Source organism: Cataglyphis hispanica, chromosome 2 (genome assembly GCF_021464435.1).
Source record: "Cataglyphis hispanica isolate Lineage 1 chromosome 2, ULB_Chis1_1.0, whole genome shotgun sequence".
Taxonomy (NCBI): Eukaryota; Metazoa; Arthropoda; class Insecta; order Hymenoptera; family Formicidae; genus Cataglyphis; species Cataglyphis hispanica.
This window is the reverse complement of record NC_065955.1, coordinates 4,371,354-4,385,830: the sequence shown is the minus strand read 5'-3', so window position 1 is coordinate 4,385,830 and position 14,477 is coordinate 4,371,354. Positions and strand designations below refer to the sequence as shown.

The window sequence follows — 14,477 nt, the reverse complement described above, 5'->3', positions numbered from 1 at the left end:
CCGCTCGTTGCGCGCACGAAATCGCGTGTTACACATAAATTTAAATATCCATTAAGTCTATGCCTATGTCTTTTTTCTTCACGCCATCGTTACACGAAATATGGACGATGCAATATTTTATATAAGAAATGCAATAATACAAGAATAAAAGGAAATATCCTCCTTCTGAAAAAATTGAAAAAATATTATAAACTTTTTTTTGCGCAAACTTTCTTCGAGCAATAAATACTCGTTTCTATAGAAAATAAAATATAAAACGTGACACAAAAGAATATAAAAATTTTATTTATCTTATTTTCCACATCTCTCCCCAATCTAATATTTTTCTACATTGTTACATCATTCTCTTCTTTTTTTCTTCCGAACTGAGCAACTAATTGTTCCAACATTTTTGATAGCTTCCCAAATTAGGACTTATCAGTCTTTGTAATCAGAGGGCAAACTGTAGCGCACATATACTCGAAAATTCGCTGATAAGCAGAATCACAACGGCGTCCGTAATTAAGGTATCATGTAATAGCTGCACAAGATAAGTAGCGTGAACAGGAAGGCAAAATTTATCTATAATTTTAACATCTTTTCTCTGATACACACATGCTGAATACCGCAAAAAAAATAATTTAATCTTCAACAGAAATTACTTTGATAAAGCATCATCTGTGTCAATAAATATATGCAAACAAGAATTTTTAAGTTAAAAATTAACAAAAAGATATAATACCAGAATAAACACACACACACACAGTATCTTAATATTTAATTATTAAGACTTATAATAAGGCCAGAATTACACGTGGTTTTGAAAATATGACTTTCAAAATTGAGTCTCGCTAATTATCAAATAAAAAAATGTTAATTATGTCTTTATGAACAAAATCAATGTGATAGATAACACATAAAATTCGTTACGCAAATATATATTTTTGATATATTTACAAAGTAAAATAGATTAGAATAGAATAGAATAGAATAGAATAGAAAGGTATGTTGAAAATATTATATAAAACTTCACAAAAAAATATTCAAAGAATCATATAAAATAAGATAATTTATATTGTTAATTACGTTCCTGACGCAATTATTATATATGTATATTTGCGATGACGAATTTCTAAAGTTTGTTCAACATACAGGAATCAAACATGAATCGCGCCCTTGGCTCTCAATATTTCATCGTGAAACACCCAGTATACTGCAAGTCTCGGTATCGTATGCATCTTCCGAGAAATCTAACCTAAACATCGATCGCTATATAAAGTCCATGCTTGCAGAGCGTAATATGTAATGCGATTCGATATACATATGTAGTGAGATTTAACGATCATTTCGATTCCTTTCAAATTTGCACGAGTAAAAACCTGATTTACTAAATCAATTAATGATGTACCTATCTACGCGATAAACAAGGATTCTAAGAAAATTCTTATTGATTATCGCGAATAAAATATATCGCATAATCTAATCTGACTCATTGTTAGTAATAAGATAATCGAGTGGCTAATGGATTGAAAACTTTTTCAAATATATTGAAAATCTCTTTCTCTCCAGGAGCAAAGGTCAGTTTTTTATTTGACGCATCATATGTTGCAGAAAATCGTATGTCAATAAACATATATCGTATATTACTACCGGAGATGCAAATGTATAGCAAAATATAAAATGCTCGAACTACCTAGAGAACGACATTCATAACAAAATGTCGTTTCAGATATTACATTATCGCGTATGTTACGCGAATTGCAGAAAAGTGCATGCGTACGAACCAGTAAAACGCGCATATATCGCCATGACCATAGCAAAAGATAGATATGTGTCTTCCACACATCTGCATTATACCCTTTCCACTACCACAGGTTATAACTTACTATTATCAATAAATAATAACGAATAACGATATCTTTTGATGACAGAATTTCTAGAACAGAGAAATTCCACGACTACAAAGTTTATTTTAAATTTAATAGAGATAAATACGATTATGTGTTATATAATCGTCGTTATATTAATAAATAAAGTAAAAAACCTAAATAACATATGTATACACACACACATATAGAATTCTTTAATTTTATCTTTGTTTTTGCTATAAAAAAAAAAATAAATAAACAAAGCCCACTTCATTTCAGTTTATTCAAAATTCATGGCATTAAGCATATTAACAATATTTATATTTCTGATAATACGTACAATTTCTTTTAAACTTTTTTTATGTGTGTGTGTGTATATGAGTGATATCTATTTTTACATCATACACTATTGCATCGGGCCCAGACTTTTTGCAACCGATCCTGCGCGGACGAATACCCATAATTTTACGCTCATTACGTGGGCGTAGGAAAACCGTGATCCTTGCACGGAAGACGTTTCCAACTAGCTTTCAACAAGAGGCGCCTGTACAAATCCAAAGCGCTTTTCAATTCGTGATCGCGTTATTCTCGTTGTAATTTACAAACGGAATTATATTATAATAATGACATCCCGCGTGCGAGAGATTAATAATTTTATATGACATTTATATATATATATATATATATATATATATATATATATATATATAACAATTCTAATAACGTCAATTAAAATTAACTAAAGTTTATTTTTTTTAATTTTATTTCTAATAAACGATAAATCCGGAATAATAATCTAAATAACAAAAAATTCCTACAAAATTTATTCAATTAAATATTCGCAAAAAGTTATCGCGATACTTGGCATTAGTTTTATTTTTATTGATATACGGTTTTACTTTCATTTTATTGATATTTTGCATCATTTTTATAGCGATACTTGGCATTATGGAAAAAGTATGAAATATCACAACAAAATATCTCATTTAACAATTTTTGTTTTCATTGAATAAAAGAGCAAAAACTTATTAGTTAGAAATAGTTTTGTAAAATATTACGTTACATCATATAAATGTGTATAGTTAAAAATAAATTATCATTAGTCAACGTAATCTGTAATCATAATCTGTATTGATTAATATACTCGCGTTTTAAATATAAACATGACGATAAATCTCAATGTAGTTAATTCCATACACTAGCTGCATATTTTATATTGTTGTTAATTCCACATGCCATTAGCTGCACATTTTACAGTGTTGTTATTTATATCTCTGTAGAATTTCTCTGTAGAATTATGGAATAGAATAAATTGTTTCGATCGAACAATTTTCGTTTCGAATTACGCTTCGCGTCATTACTAGAGATATAATAAAATGTCAGATAAAATTATATACAACAAAATTTCATCTGTATACATTACGCATTACTGTGGAATCACATAGTTACGTCTTACGTAGTCGGATGACAGCTTAACTTTGCTATCGAAGCAAAATGTCAAGTTTCAACACACGGCACAGAAAATATTTCATTGAAATTAATTCGATGACATCGGTATGTATTTCATATCATATTTTTATATAACAGATCGTAATAAGTATTCGTTTCTGATCACGGATAAATTAAATCAAAAGCATAAAAAAAATAATGATAAAAAAATTAAATCTCCGATGCAAAATTGATAAACTCAACTTTAATATCTCGCATATTATTCCCATATTACCTTGACATCTCTTTGTTGTGTCAAGGATAATAATGTACGTCCCAAAGGAACATTACGAATTTGAAAGCTCATTTTGCAAACTATTTCACCAATGTCGGTTAAGCTTAATCAATATTTGAGAGAATTCTCGTCTCTTTCTACAGCTAAAATTAAATGAACATAAGAAATCTCAATTAATTTTCAAATCGTCTTATATATTCCCATTAAATAACATTATGGTATTTCAAATTCCCATAATGATATAATGACTGTAAGAAACTTTTTTTGTTAGAAAAAATAGTTTAGTGCATCGATAATGAAGTTTATTTCACAAAAGAAATTTAATTTAAAAATGTAAGGCTTTTATATCATGATGTCAAATAGAACGTTTGATAAAATAAAAAAGGGGATAATATGAAGGGTAATCATGAGACATCATTTCCAGCATTTTAGAGTGACTTGCAGATTAGTTTAAACTGACTAATGCGCCGAAACCGGCGTTAATATATGGCGTGGGTGCTGGCATCGACCATTAGCATCAATCAAGAGGAGACCCAGTAGTCGATACCGCGAACATAAACTTCCAAATCGCAATTCAAATCGCATATGTTAGCATGTCTTTTTTGGCAACGTTTGCCTTTCGCATAGCAAAGAACGTAAAGAGAGTGAAGAGAAAGACAGACTCACATTTTGCTGTGGTCTGCCATGCCCGGTTAGGCTGTATCCTCTGCTGCTGGTCGCCCTCTCGAGCCCTCTTGACGATGTCGGACCTCCACCTCCTTCTCCTCTTCCTCCGCTCCGAGGGAGCTTCGGCGCCTTTCGGCGAACACCCTGACGACAAAGCTCTTCCAGACGGTCGCGGATGTGATGTACGTCAGATGATCCTGACTTCAGAGCGATAAAAATCCGCGACGATCACGCGGCAGAATCGCGACGAAATTGCATAGAGCCGGTTATACACACGACGAAACACCGTGCGACACGAATAATGAGGGAGAGCGGGCGGAAAAAGGGTGGGAAGGAAGGGAGAGGGGAGACGGGGACGGCGGCGAAAAGTGACAGGAACGTGCCGCGTGTGGCGAAATTTCTCACGATTTCACGACTCGACAATTCGCCTCGCGACTCGTAACACACGAATCGAAATATCACGGAAGACAATGATCGCGGCACTAGGCAATGCACACAATTCAGCGGAAACCGAACGCGTTTACGCACCGGTTAAAATGCGATTATACGAGACGCTTCGCGACCACTCGCGACCCGCGCGGCACAAACCATCATCGATTGTTGACGGCTCGCCTGCAATGTCGACATCTGTCCACAGCGACAGAAACGAATGACAGAGACGGGTCGATAAAACTGTAACAAAAACGGAAGACGTAATTAATATCAGATGGTATAAAGGTGTTGTAAATAAAATAAATATATAATGATCAATTATTATGATTAATTATTTGTAGTTAATATGAAAAATTATTTAAAAATTATATTCTAGATATGTACGTATATATATTCTTTTACTTTTAATTAAATATATGTAATATGTAATGTAAATGTAAATAAATATGTAATATGTAAAGTATATGTAAATAAAAATCAAATACATATATACACACATATGTACGTACACAGACTTAAGTGCATATATTAATAAAAAACAAAAAAAAAAGATTTTTATTGAAAATAGAATGTAAATTAAGAACAGCAGAAAAGAGTTAAATATGGATGGACATTAAATAATAGTAAATAATTTATGTTATAATGAGAGGAAGAAACAAAAATCCAACATAAACATTATCATAATAAACTAAATTGATACAAAACATAAAATAAAATATCGATATTAATTAACATTATAAGTATTTACAGTTGATGGTAATTATATCCTGCATTTTAATACATCTGAATGTAGTTATCAACTCATGATAAACAATTTCTCAAGCGTCTTAATTCTTGCAAAACAAATATTGTATATTTTTCAAAAAATTCTATTTTTACTTTTGTCCAATTCACATTTTTGTATTTTTAATCTATTATAAAATTTTTATTAAATAACTTTTCAGACTTTTTTACGACTATGTACATTCTGAAATAAATAGATAAATTTTTTTAAATTGTTCTAACAAAATTTATCTACGCAAAATCAATGTTAGATACAAGATCTAATTACGGACTTATTAATTAAATTAATTTAATAAAAATAAAATATAATTAAATATCTGGCATGTGAGTTATTATATATATAACATTTCGAAAAATTAAAATTAGCAACAGGTCCTCTGTAGACGCAAACGAGTCAAATCGTTCTAATTAGTCCAAGGCCGCTATTATTCCTAAGTATTATGATGATTAGTTCACGTAGAACATATTGGATTACCTTTGCATCATGGATTTTTCTGCTATCATAAGACACGTTTGATTTGCGTTTAAAAGGATGTTTATCTGTTCATCTAATGATAGTTCTCAGTTGTCAGAAAAAAAGAGAATATGATGTAAAACGTAATAGACTGTGCCTTATCTCATCACGTAAACAAATCTTACTCATTCTTAATAATTACGTGAGTGATTACGATTCTAATATATTTAGTTTATTGATGTAATTTATTTATTATTATATTCATTTATTATTATATTATATTCAGATTAGAGAATTAAAGCGAAAAAGTTGCAAAAGTAATAAGATACATTCTGACAGAAATTATATTTTACAATTTAAAATACTCACAACTCACAACATATACATATTGTATATTTGCATTCTATACTTTTTGCTCTCTCTCTCTCTTTTCTATTTCTCAAATAAAATTTAAAAAAATTTATTTGAGAAAGTTATGATAGATAAAGATATACAATCATAGTCACAATTAATAGAATGTAGGTCCCATTTCCAATAACTAAAATTAATAGTATATCAATTTAAAAATTTAAAGTATTAGTATATATTGGATTATTAGTATAAAAAAAAAAAAAAAAATAAATAAAACAAAAAATGCTGTATATATACATAGCTTAATTAATGTGAAAATATAAAATTCTATATTTAATAATAATATAAAATCCTATATTTTAAACTTTATTTAAAACTACATACTACATTTCATAGATTATTTTATTTTTCATAATCAAAATAAAAGACCAAAACTCGTTTTTTCTTTTCTTTTTTTTTTATTACCGCTCATATTGCTTATGTAAAACGTGTTAATAGCATTATAACAACAGGTATGTGCAAATATTGGTATCAAGCTGCACCTTATTTCCATATATGCCTCTCAATAATCAAACTTTTTTGTTACTATACATGCAGTAAATAGAAAACGAATCTCGATATTGTCCCGGTTTGTAACAAGTTGTCATCAAGGTTGCAGACGGAAGACAATGGAACTGTCGAGTGGTCAACGGAAAACGAGAACAAAGATATTGTTTGTACCTGGGAAAATATTTCTCCTTTGAAAGTGAATGCAGGAACGCAGATTTTTCAAGGTTTTCTCGATTAATTAAAGTTGAAGTGATTTTAAAGTGAAAATGGTCAAATATCGTAAGATGCGAATACAAATTCTTTCCTTCTTTACAAAATTTAATTTTGCAATTCTTTAAAAGTTGAAATTTTATAACCATTTTCAAATATACATATGTACAAACATTTATTACATTATTATATTATTATTATAAATCGTTAATTTAAAAAAATCTTGTAGCAATTTAGTATATAATGTCATGTAAATTTGTTTAAGGATACTCGTTAATTGTTTATTTAATTATGATAAAAATGAAGTAGCATTCTCTTGCATGTAAAATATCACAACGTTTATAAATCAAGTATACGTCCTCATAAAAGCAAGTAACATGTTCTATTACAGAGTTAATAAATATAAAATGACACATCCAAAATTTCGTCGGCTCGCTTTATTATTCAAAAAAGACGAAGCTAAGAAAACAATGGAACCGCAGCTCTTTGTGTGGCCCAGGGCCTAATCACACAATAGAGGGGGCCATTGTATGTAAAATACTTGCCGACAATAATTTAATATTCCTATCTATACGCGAGAAGTTGTGACTTTGCCGCAGACTGTTAAAACACACATAGCGATGAACACATTAAACTACTCGTCAATGCTATCACATAGGTACGTAGAATTTAATTCAAGCTTTTTTTCTTTTAACTGTCTACGAATAACAACATTACACCGTCCGATGCAATTTTCATTCTTGTTATTATATCAGGTTTTCGAGTTTTGTTCTTTTTTAAACATAATGAGATAAAAAAATATATATTTTATGTATATATTTATACATTTAATTAGTTCAATATATCACATTAATTATGATATTTCGATTTCTTCATATATTTTTTTATTTTGCTATGCGAATAACAATGCAACTTTTTTCAGCTCTTAAGAGAGAAGGCGCATATAGTATAATTTTCAAAATTAATTTTTTTTTTAAATCTTTTTATATTGAGATGTCTGAGAAACTTTTAAATTGAAAAAATTTTATATTGAGATGTCTGAGAAATTTTTCTACTACACAACGCAACGATAAAATTTAGTAATAAATATTTCAAATATATTATATACTTAAATATATATAGATAATGTTATCCGGTCCACTTTATCAAGCGCGTTCGCCGCACAATGAACACGCACGTGAGTGTTTTCGGAGGCAAGGAGTGTTTCTTGAGTCACATTTCGCGTAATTTCCGCGTAAGATGCGATTAGCTCGCAGCTGCGAGAGCAGAGTCCGCTCGAGAGACTTGGCATATATCGCCATGCTTCCTTCTTTGTCCCGCTTTGTCCGAGAAAACATTGCAAAATCAGCAGGCACGTGACTCGATCGACGTAAACAGTAGAAAAAAAGTCAAGTTCCATTTAATCGTTAAAAACGATCGTACGCAGCAAGAGATGAGCACGCACGTGACTTTGCGAAACAAAGACTAGCCGCAACCAGCAATATTTATTTATCACAGCACAAGCAATCACATTGGCATACATACTGTGTCGGTTGTTTATATTTTTCATCAAAAAACAATATTTTTAATTTATTTAATTAAATTATTTGCCTATTATAATTCAATTTGTATACTTCACGAATCTAGATATTCAAAATTATATATTGCATATTAAATAAATAAATAATGTAGAAATTAATAAACATCTGAATTAAATTAATAATTTAGAAAAAAATAATCTTTTTTTTACGAAGTATATACGAACACATTGTAGCCATAGATAATTAAATTTATATCACCGAGTGTATTAAAAAGAAGAAAAGGGCATTGATTTATATTTTGCTTTGTCATACTGCGCTTTCGTTATTATTAGATGCAGTTTGTGCGTGTATGTGTGTGTGTGTATATAAACGACAGAACTCTTTTGTCCAAGTCAAATGTCGATAAGATAATACCGCGAGTCTGTGTGCGTTATGCCACCGACGACGCGAGGTTGTCGCTAAAAAAAAACATTTTCATATAAAGTTCTTTGTTTCTGGATCGCGAGCGATCGGTGATTTGTGAACATAGAGAGATTAGCTTTTAATTGCTCGACATGAAACCTTTGTCTAAACGCGCACAAATTTATGATATTTATATTCGCGATAAAAATATAGGCATGCTACGTCACATCTTTGAAATAATTATTATACATAAAATAGAAAATTTTTTTCTCTTAATTATCACTAAAATTAATCGGAAAAAAAAAATAGATTAAAAAAAAATATATTAATGACGTTTTACTCGCTTACTATGTTATCTCTTATTGAAATATCTCTAAGAGAAATTAAAATAATATTTCGAGAATTACATTCATAAAGCGAATATATTGTATTGCATATAAATTTAATTAATAATGATTATAAAATAGAAATTCTGTTTTTCTTAATCGCCATAGAAAACAATAGACAAAAAAAGATTTTAGAAATAAATTGTTGACGTTTTACTCGCTTATGTTCTCTCTTATTAAAACATCTAAAAGAAATTATAAATAATAATTTTTAGAAGTATATTAAAAAGAAAAACCTAGAAAAGAAAATATATTGTATTGTATATAAATTTAATTAATAATTATTATACATAAAATAGAAAATTCTCTTTTTCTTAATCATACTGAAAACAATCGAAATAAAAGATCTTTTTATAAAAATTATTTTGTTTACTTTTTCTCGCTTTCTCTCTTATTGAAATATTTAAGAGAGATTATAAATAATACTTTGAGAGAATTATATTCAATGCGAATATATATATAGTATTGCATATGAATTTAATTTAGAATTGTGACGTTTTGATGTGCGGAGAACGGGAGTTTTTACAAACTTATAATTAAATTCGATCGCAATAATGCGATTTCAGCGTAAGTGCAATACGCAGGTGTGTGCGCGCAACATACACCTGGATGCACAAAGAGTTTTCCACTGAAATTTGCACATTGCCGCGTATGTTTTGCAAGTGGTGCGCGTTCGCGCTCTCTATTTTTGCAGCTGACTCCCTCCTTCTCGGCGGGTTCTTGCATATGTTCGCGATTGCGTATGACGGGTACGCATATACGTACAATATACTAAATGGCAATGACATTCCGTAGCGTCGTCTGTTTTTTTCCAATCGACCAACGTTTGAGATGTGATATCGCGGGTAGCTTAAGCCGACGGGGCGACCTTGGCTGCAGGCAGAAGCTAGCTCAAGGATGACGGCTGCCTTCTATTCGAATTTCATCATGGTGCAAAGCTAAGCGGGTGAATGTCAGAGCCTCATGAGTTTCATTACGCGCCCGTAACGAGATGTATCTTTACATTATAATGTCCTGTCACTGCTCATTTAGGTGGCTTTAATTTTAGATAGCGTATATGCCGCGCGAATTTGATTATCTTCTCGAAAACGTGTTTGATGCGTTAAAGTAGAAACCGATATAAAAAATCTTCTATATTGTACTGATTATATCTTAAAAAAGTTTGACATGTTACAAAGATAGTTGCATGGAAGAGCATAACTTTAGAAGAATCTGATTCTTTCGAGGAAAACAAAACAAACAATAAAACTTATAGAAATAATGAAATTGATAGAATAATGATTACGATTAATGATATTATATGCTAGAAATTTTTATTAAAAAAATGTAGTTTTGTATTAAAGAAAGCAATATTAATATATAAGAATACTCCTTTTATCTGTCGTAAAAAAGCTATTTTAAAAGTTCGTCGCTAGATGTTTTCCAGAATTACACGAGACCTTGAGTAGGTTAGCAATCTACGTGTTACATGTTTTCCTCGACCTATCGTTTCCTCTACTTTAATTGCTCGTAGGAGATATCTGTGATATCGGGAGATACCAACAACTACGAATATTTCTATAAAAAAAGCTCGTGCATTTCGCGGTTATTATCGAAACGATGATTACGTGCTCTGTTTACATGCTAGAATTACCAAATAAGTATGTCTAAATGTAATATTACCAAATAAGTATGTCTAATGTACACTAATTATCTCAAGCAGAGTTGGATGGATTTTTACAGCTGATTAAAACCGATCGCATCGAAAAATACATCTGGATTGCGATAAGCAAATAAATTAAATTGTCAAATTTTAATTTTTGTAACTTAAGAGCGCGTCCTTCTATTTTTTTACAAACTTTGAGAAAGAGAAAGAGAGAGATACTACGCGAAAATAAATTGTTTTATCGATATTATTCATAATTGTACAAAAAGCACAATTCATACAATTTTTAACCGTGCTAGAATAAACTATAAAAGTTATTAAAGATCTAAAAAATTGTTTCTCTCTGCTTCTCAATTTTTTAGAAAATAATCTATATGATTTATATAAATATAATTTATAAATATATTTATAAATATTATATAAATATAATAATAATTTATATATAAATAAGATCTCTTTATTATTTCTATATTATTCGCCTGTAATATTTTCTTCTTATTCTGATGCCGTTATCTTAAATAAAAAATACTCACTACAGTCCGCGCGAGTGAGAAAGATAGAGCTATTTAACGGAGCTCGATACTTTTTGATTCCACCGCCCCCTCCCCCTCCCCCACCCCCGAGGCTCCGCTACAATCACGATATCGAACACTCATACGTTCATACTCAGATTGATCGGGAAAACTAATTATAATACAAAAAACAGTTATTTCTCTCTGCTTCTCAATTTTTTAGAAAATAATCTATATGATTTATATAAATATAATTTATAAATATATTTATAAATATATTATATAAATATAATAATAATTTATATATAAATAAAATCTCTCTTATTATTTCTATATTATTCGCTTATAATATTTTCTTCTTATTCTGATGCCGTTATCTTAAATAAAAAATACTCACTACAGTCCGCGCGAGTGAGAAAGATAGAGCTATTTAACGGAGCTCGATACTTTTTGATTCCACCGCCCCCTCCCCCTCCCCCGAGGCTCCGTTACAATCACGATATCGAGCACTCACATACATTCGCACTCAGATTGATCAGGAAAACTAATTATAATACGAAAAACAGTTAATTGCCGCGATGCGGTTTCACTTACCCGTCCAATGTACCGCTGCCGTCCCAGCTCTCGCTCCATCGTTTCCTTATTCCTTCACTCCTCGATACGAATCGAATTAATGCGATACGATAACCGTTCACTATTTCACACGACATATTCCGACACTCGCGAGATACACGTCGGGCGAATAAATCACACGAAACACGGCGATCGTTTGTTGCATCGCTACGATACACGTACCCGATGTCCGTTACACGCGAAGTGATACAGAATTTTTTCTGTTAAAAATTTGAACTGCGCGACAATTTCATACCGATGCCTGATACGTGGATCGTCGCCTAGTTGTCGCTCGCGCCACGAGGGGTACCAACCGTGAGCGACCCCTTTCCTCCGACAGTTTTCGCTTGTAAAATTGTAAAATATATTTGGAAATTTTATGTAAATTATTTCGTAAAAATATAGACATAGGAAAGGAGCGTAGACTGTCACTACCCAATTTGTATCGTAAACGGCAAGGAATTTAACAGAGTTCTATCCTTTTCTAACGGGCGTTGGTAGAAATAATTTTTCTACTTTTGATAAAAAGAGAGGAAAAAAAGCGTAGTATCGCCGTCTCTTTCGTTGCGTAGCTATGTCTCTATAATATAAATGCATCAATTGTATAAGCAAATTCTGCTTAAAAGTCTAATGTCTAATCAGTCGTACAGAAGAAGAAGAAGAAGAAAAAGCTTTTACGATTACGACGTACATGCTCTTCCTATGTCTAATACGGTGTTATCCGATTCTAGAAGCGTCTGTTAGCGTTTGCGATCGCTCGCGAACAGGTTGGTCACCCTTGGTCTAGGCAGCAGGTTACGAGCACGAATATTCCACATATCAGATCGGTGAGTCACGCATCTAGTTCGATATGTTCCGGCTACCCCATTCGCAACGCTCGCGCCCACGCGACCACTCGCGTGACTCATCCGTGATTCTCGGAAACGCGCCGCCATTCTTGGGATCTCGCTCGAGATTTTCGCCGATGCGTTACTGGTTTTAACCGTTAGCTATAAAAATTCTTTTCAATCCATTCGAAACTCACAAGTGCGAACAACTATCCGTCATTTTCAGTCGAGCATTGACGAAATTAAGGTAAAATACTGGATTTTTTATCACAAAAAACTAAATACATGCGTGTGAAAGAAAGAGAAAGAGGGAGAGATGCGTTAATAAATCATTGCATAACAATTATATTTTGTATCGACAAGAAGAAATGTAATAAATATCGAAATAATTGCAATATTATCTAATCATTGATTTATTCATTGTAATGAATGTAATCGCAGAGTACTCTAATAAAATATGTCACTTTTACAGTCGATCTATCTTGAGACGTGATCACGCGCCGTACCTTCGATTTGTAGTAAACATCGAAGAAACACGTGGCGATATTTTTATTCGCAAAAAGGAAGGCCGATGCAATTGTTGGCTCGCGCGAATAAATCACGACGTTCACGTGTACGACCTCTTAATACGTCCTTCGCGGGAATGCTGAGAGTAAGATTATCTTTTGTGTGAATAAGATATACAACTCTGATAGAGCTGATTCTTTGAGTATTCAATAGATTCGCGAGGAATATTAATTGGAAAATTTTAAAACATTTTCATATAAATTTCTTTCCGCGACAAAAAATTGACATCTACTCTTTTTATTATCTCTTATTATTATATCTCTATCTTTCTAAAAAAGATTTAGATATTAGAGATCGCGGAAGATGATTGGAGAAAATAATAAAGTATTACGCGAGATATAAACATTTCCTGGAATTCAACCTATTCCAAAAAAATATAGAACGTCTGCTTGGTCATCGTCGTATAAAATGATACAAAGTGATGCGCAACTTTCATCTTTAGGTATTCGACAGAGACGTCAAGTTATAAATACGGTTCAGTGGCTAGAATTTGATTTTTTAAAAATATTTAATCGATATGTTTATATATGAAATCTTTTATTAACAAAGAGTAAGTTGAACGTGTGTGAAATATATTTAATATTTTATACAAGCTCTTTCTTAAAAAGAGAAAATTTATAACAACAAAATCAAATTCTTGTATGAATCATAATCAATTTTCTATCTTTGTTCAATTGATAACATTCCATTCAAAAGCTGTATCGTGTCACATTCCTCATATATAGACTTTAATGTAATTAAAACATCGAGTCGCGAATAATGATATGGATTAAAGAACAAAGATAAGAAATAATTAAAACGCATTTTAATAATAATCCGAGCGCCGTGTGCGTAGATAGCGCCTCGTTATCGAACATTATGGCACGGTACTGTGGCGCTGGACGGGGATTGGCCGACTGGGAATAGCCCATGACGTCATCCAGCGCTCGAGAGACCTCGAGCAGCCTCGACTCTCTCCGCGGTTCGAACGCGGATTGTCGAACGCGCGCGC

At 31.6% G+C, this 14,477-nt stretch overlaps 1 protein-coding gene across 2 annotated transcripts in view; it reads right to left on the bottom strand.

Annotated features, from left to right (window-relative positions):
• The window catches only part of LOC126859011 (TLD domain-containing protein 2), a 120,618-nt gene extending 115,775 nt beyond the window's left edge, over positions 1–4,843 (bottom strand). The window contains exon 1 of one of the 2 annotated variants that reach the window (XM_050609859.1): positions 4,237–4,843. In XM_050609859.1, the coding sequence (XP_050465816.1) occupies positions 4,237–4,256 (20 nt within the window). In that variant the 5' untranslated portion in view covers positions 4,257–4,843. The remainder of the gene's footprint in view (positions 1–4,236) is intronic. The other variant, XM_050609865.1, reaches the window with a different exon arrangement.
• Positions 4,844–14,477: the final 9,634 nt, after the last annotated feature.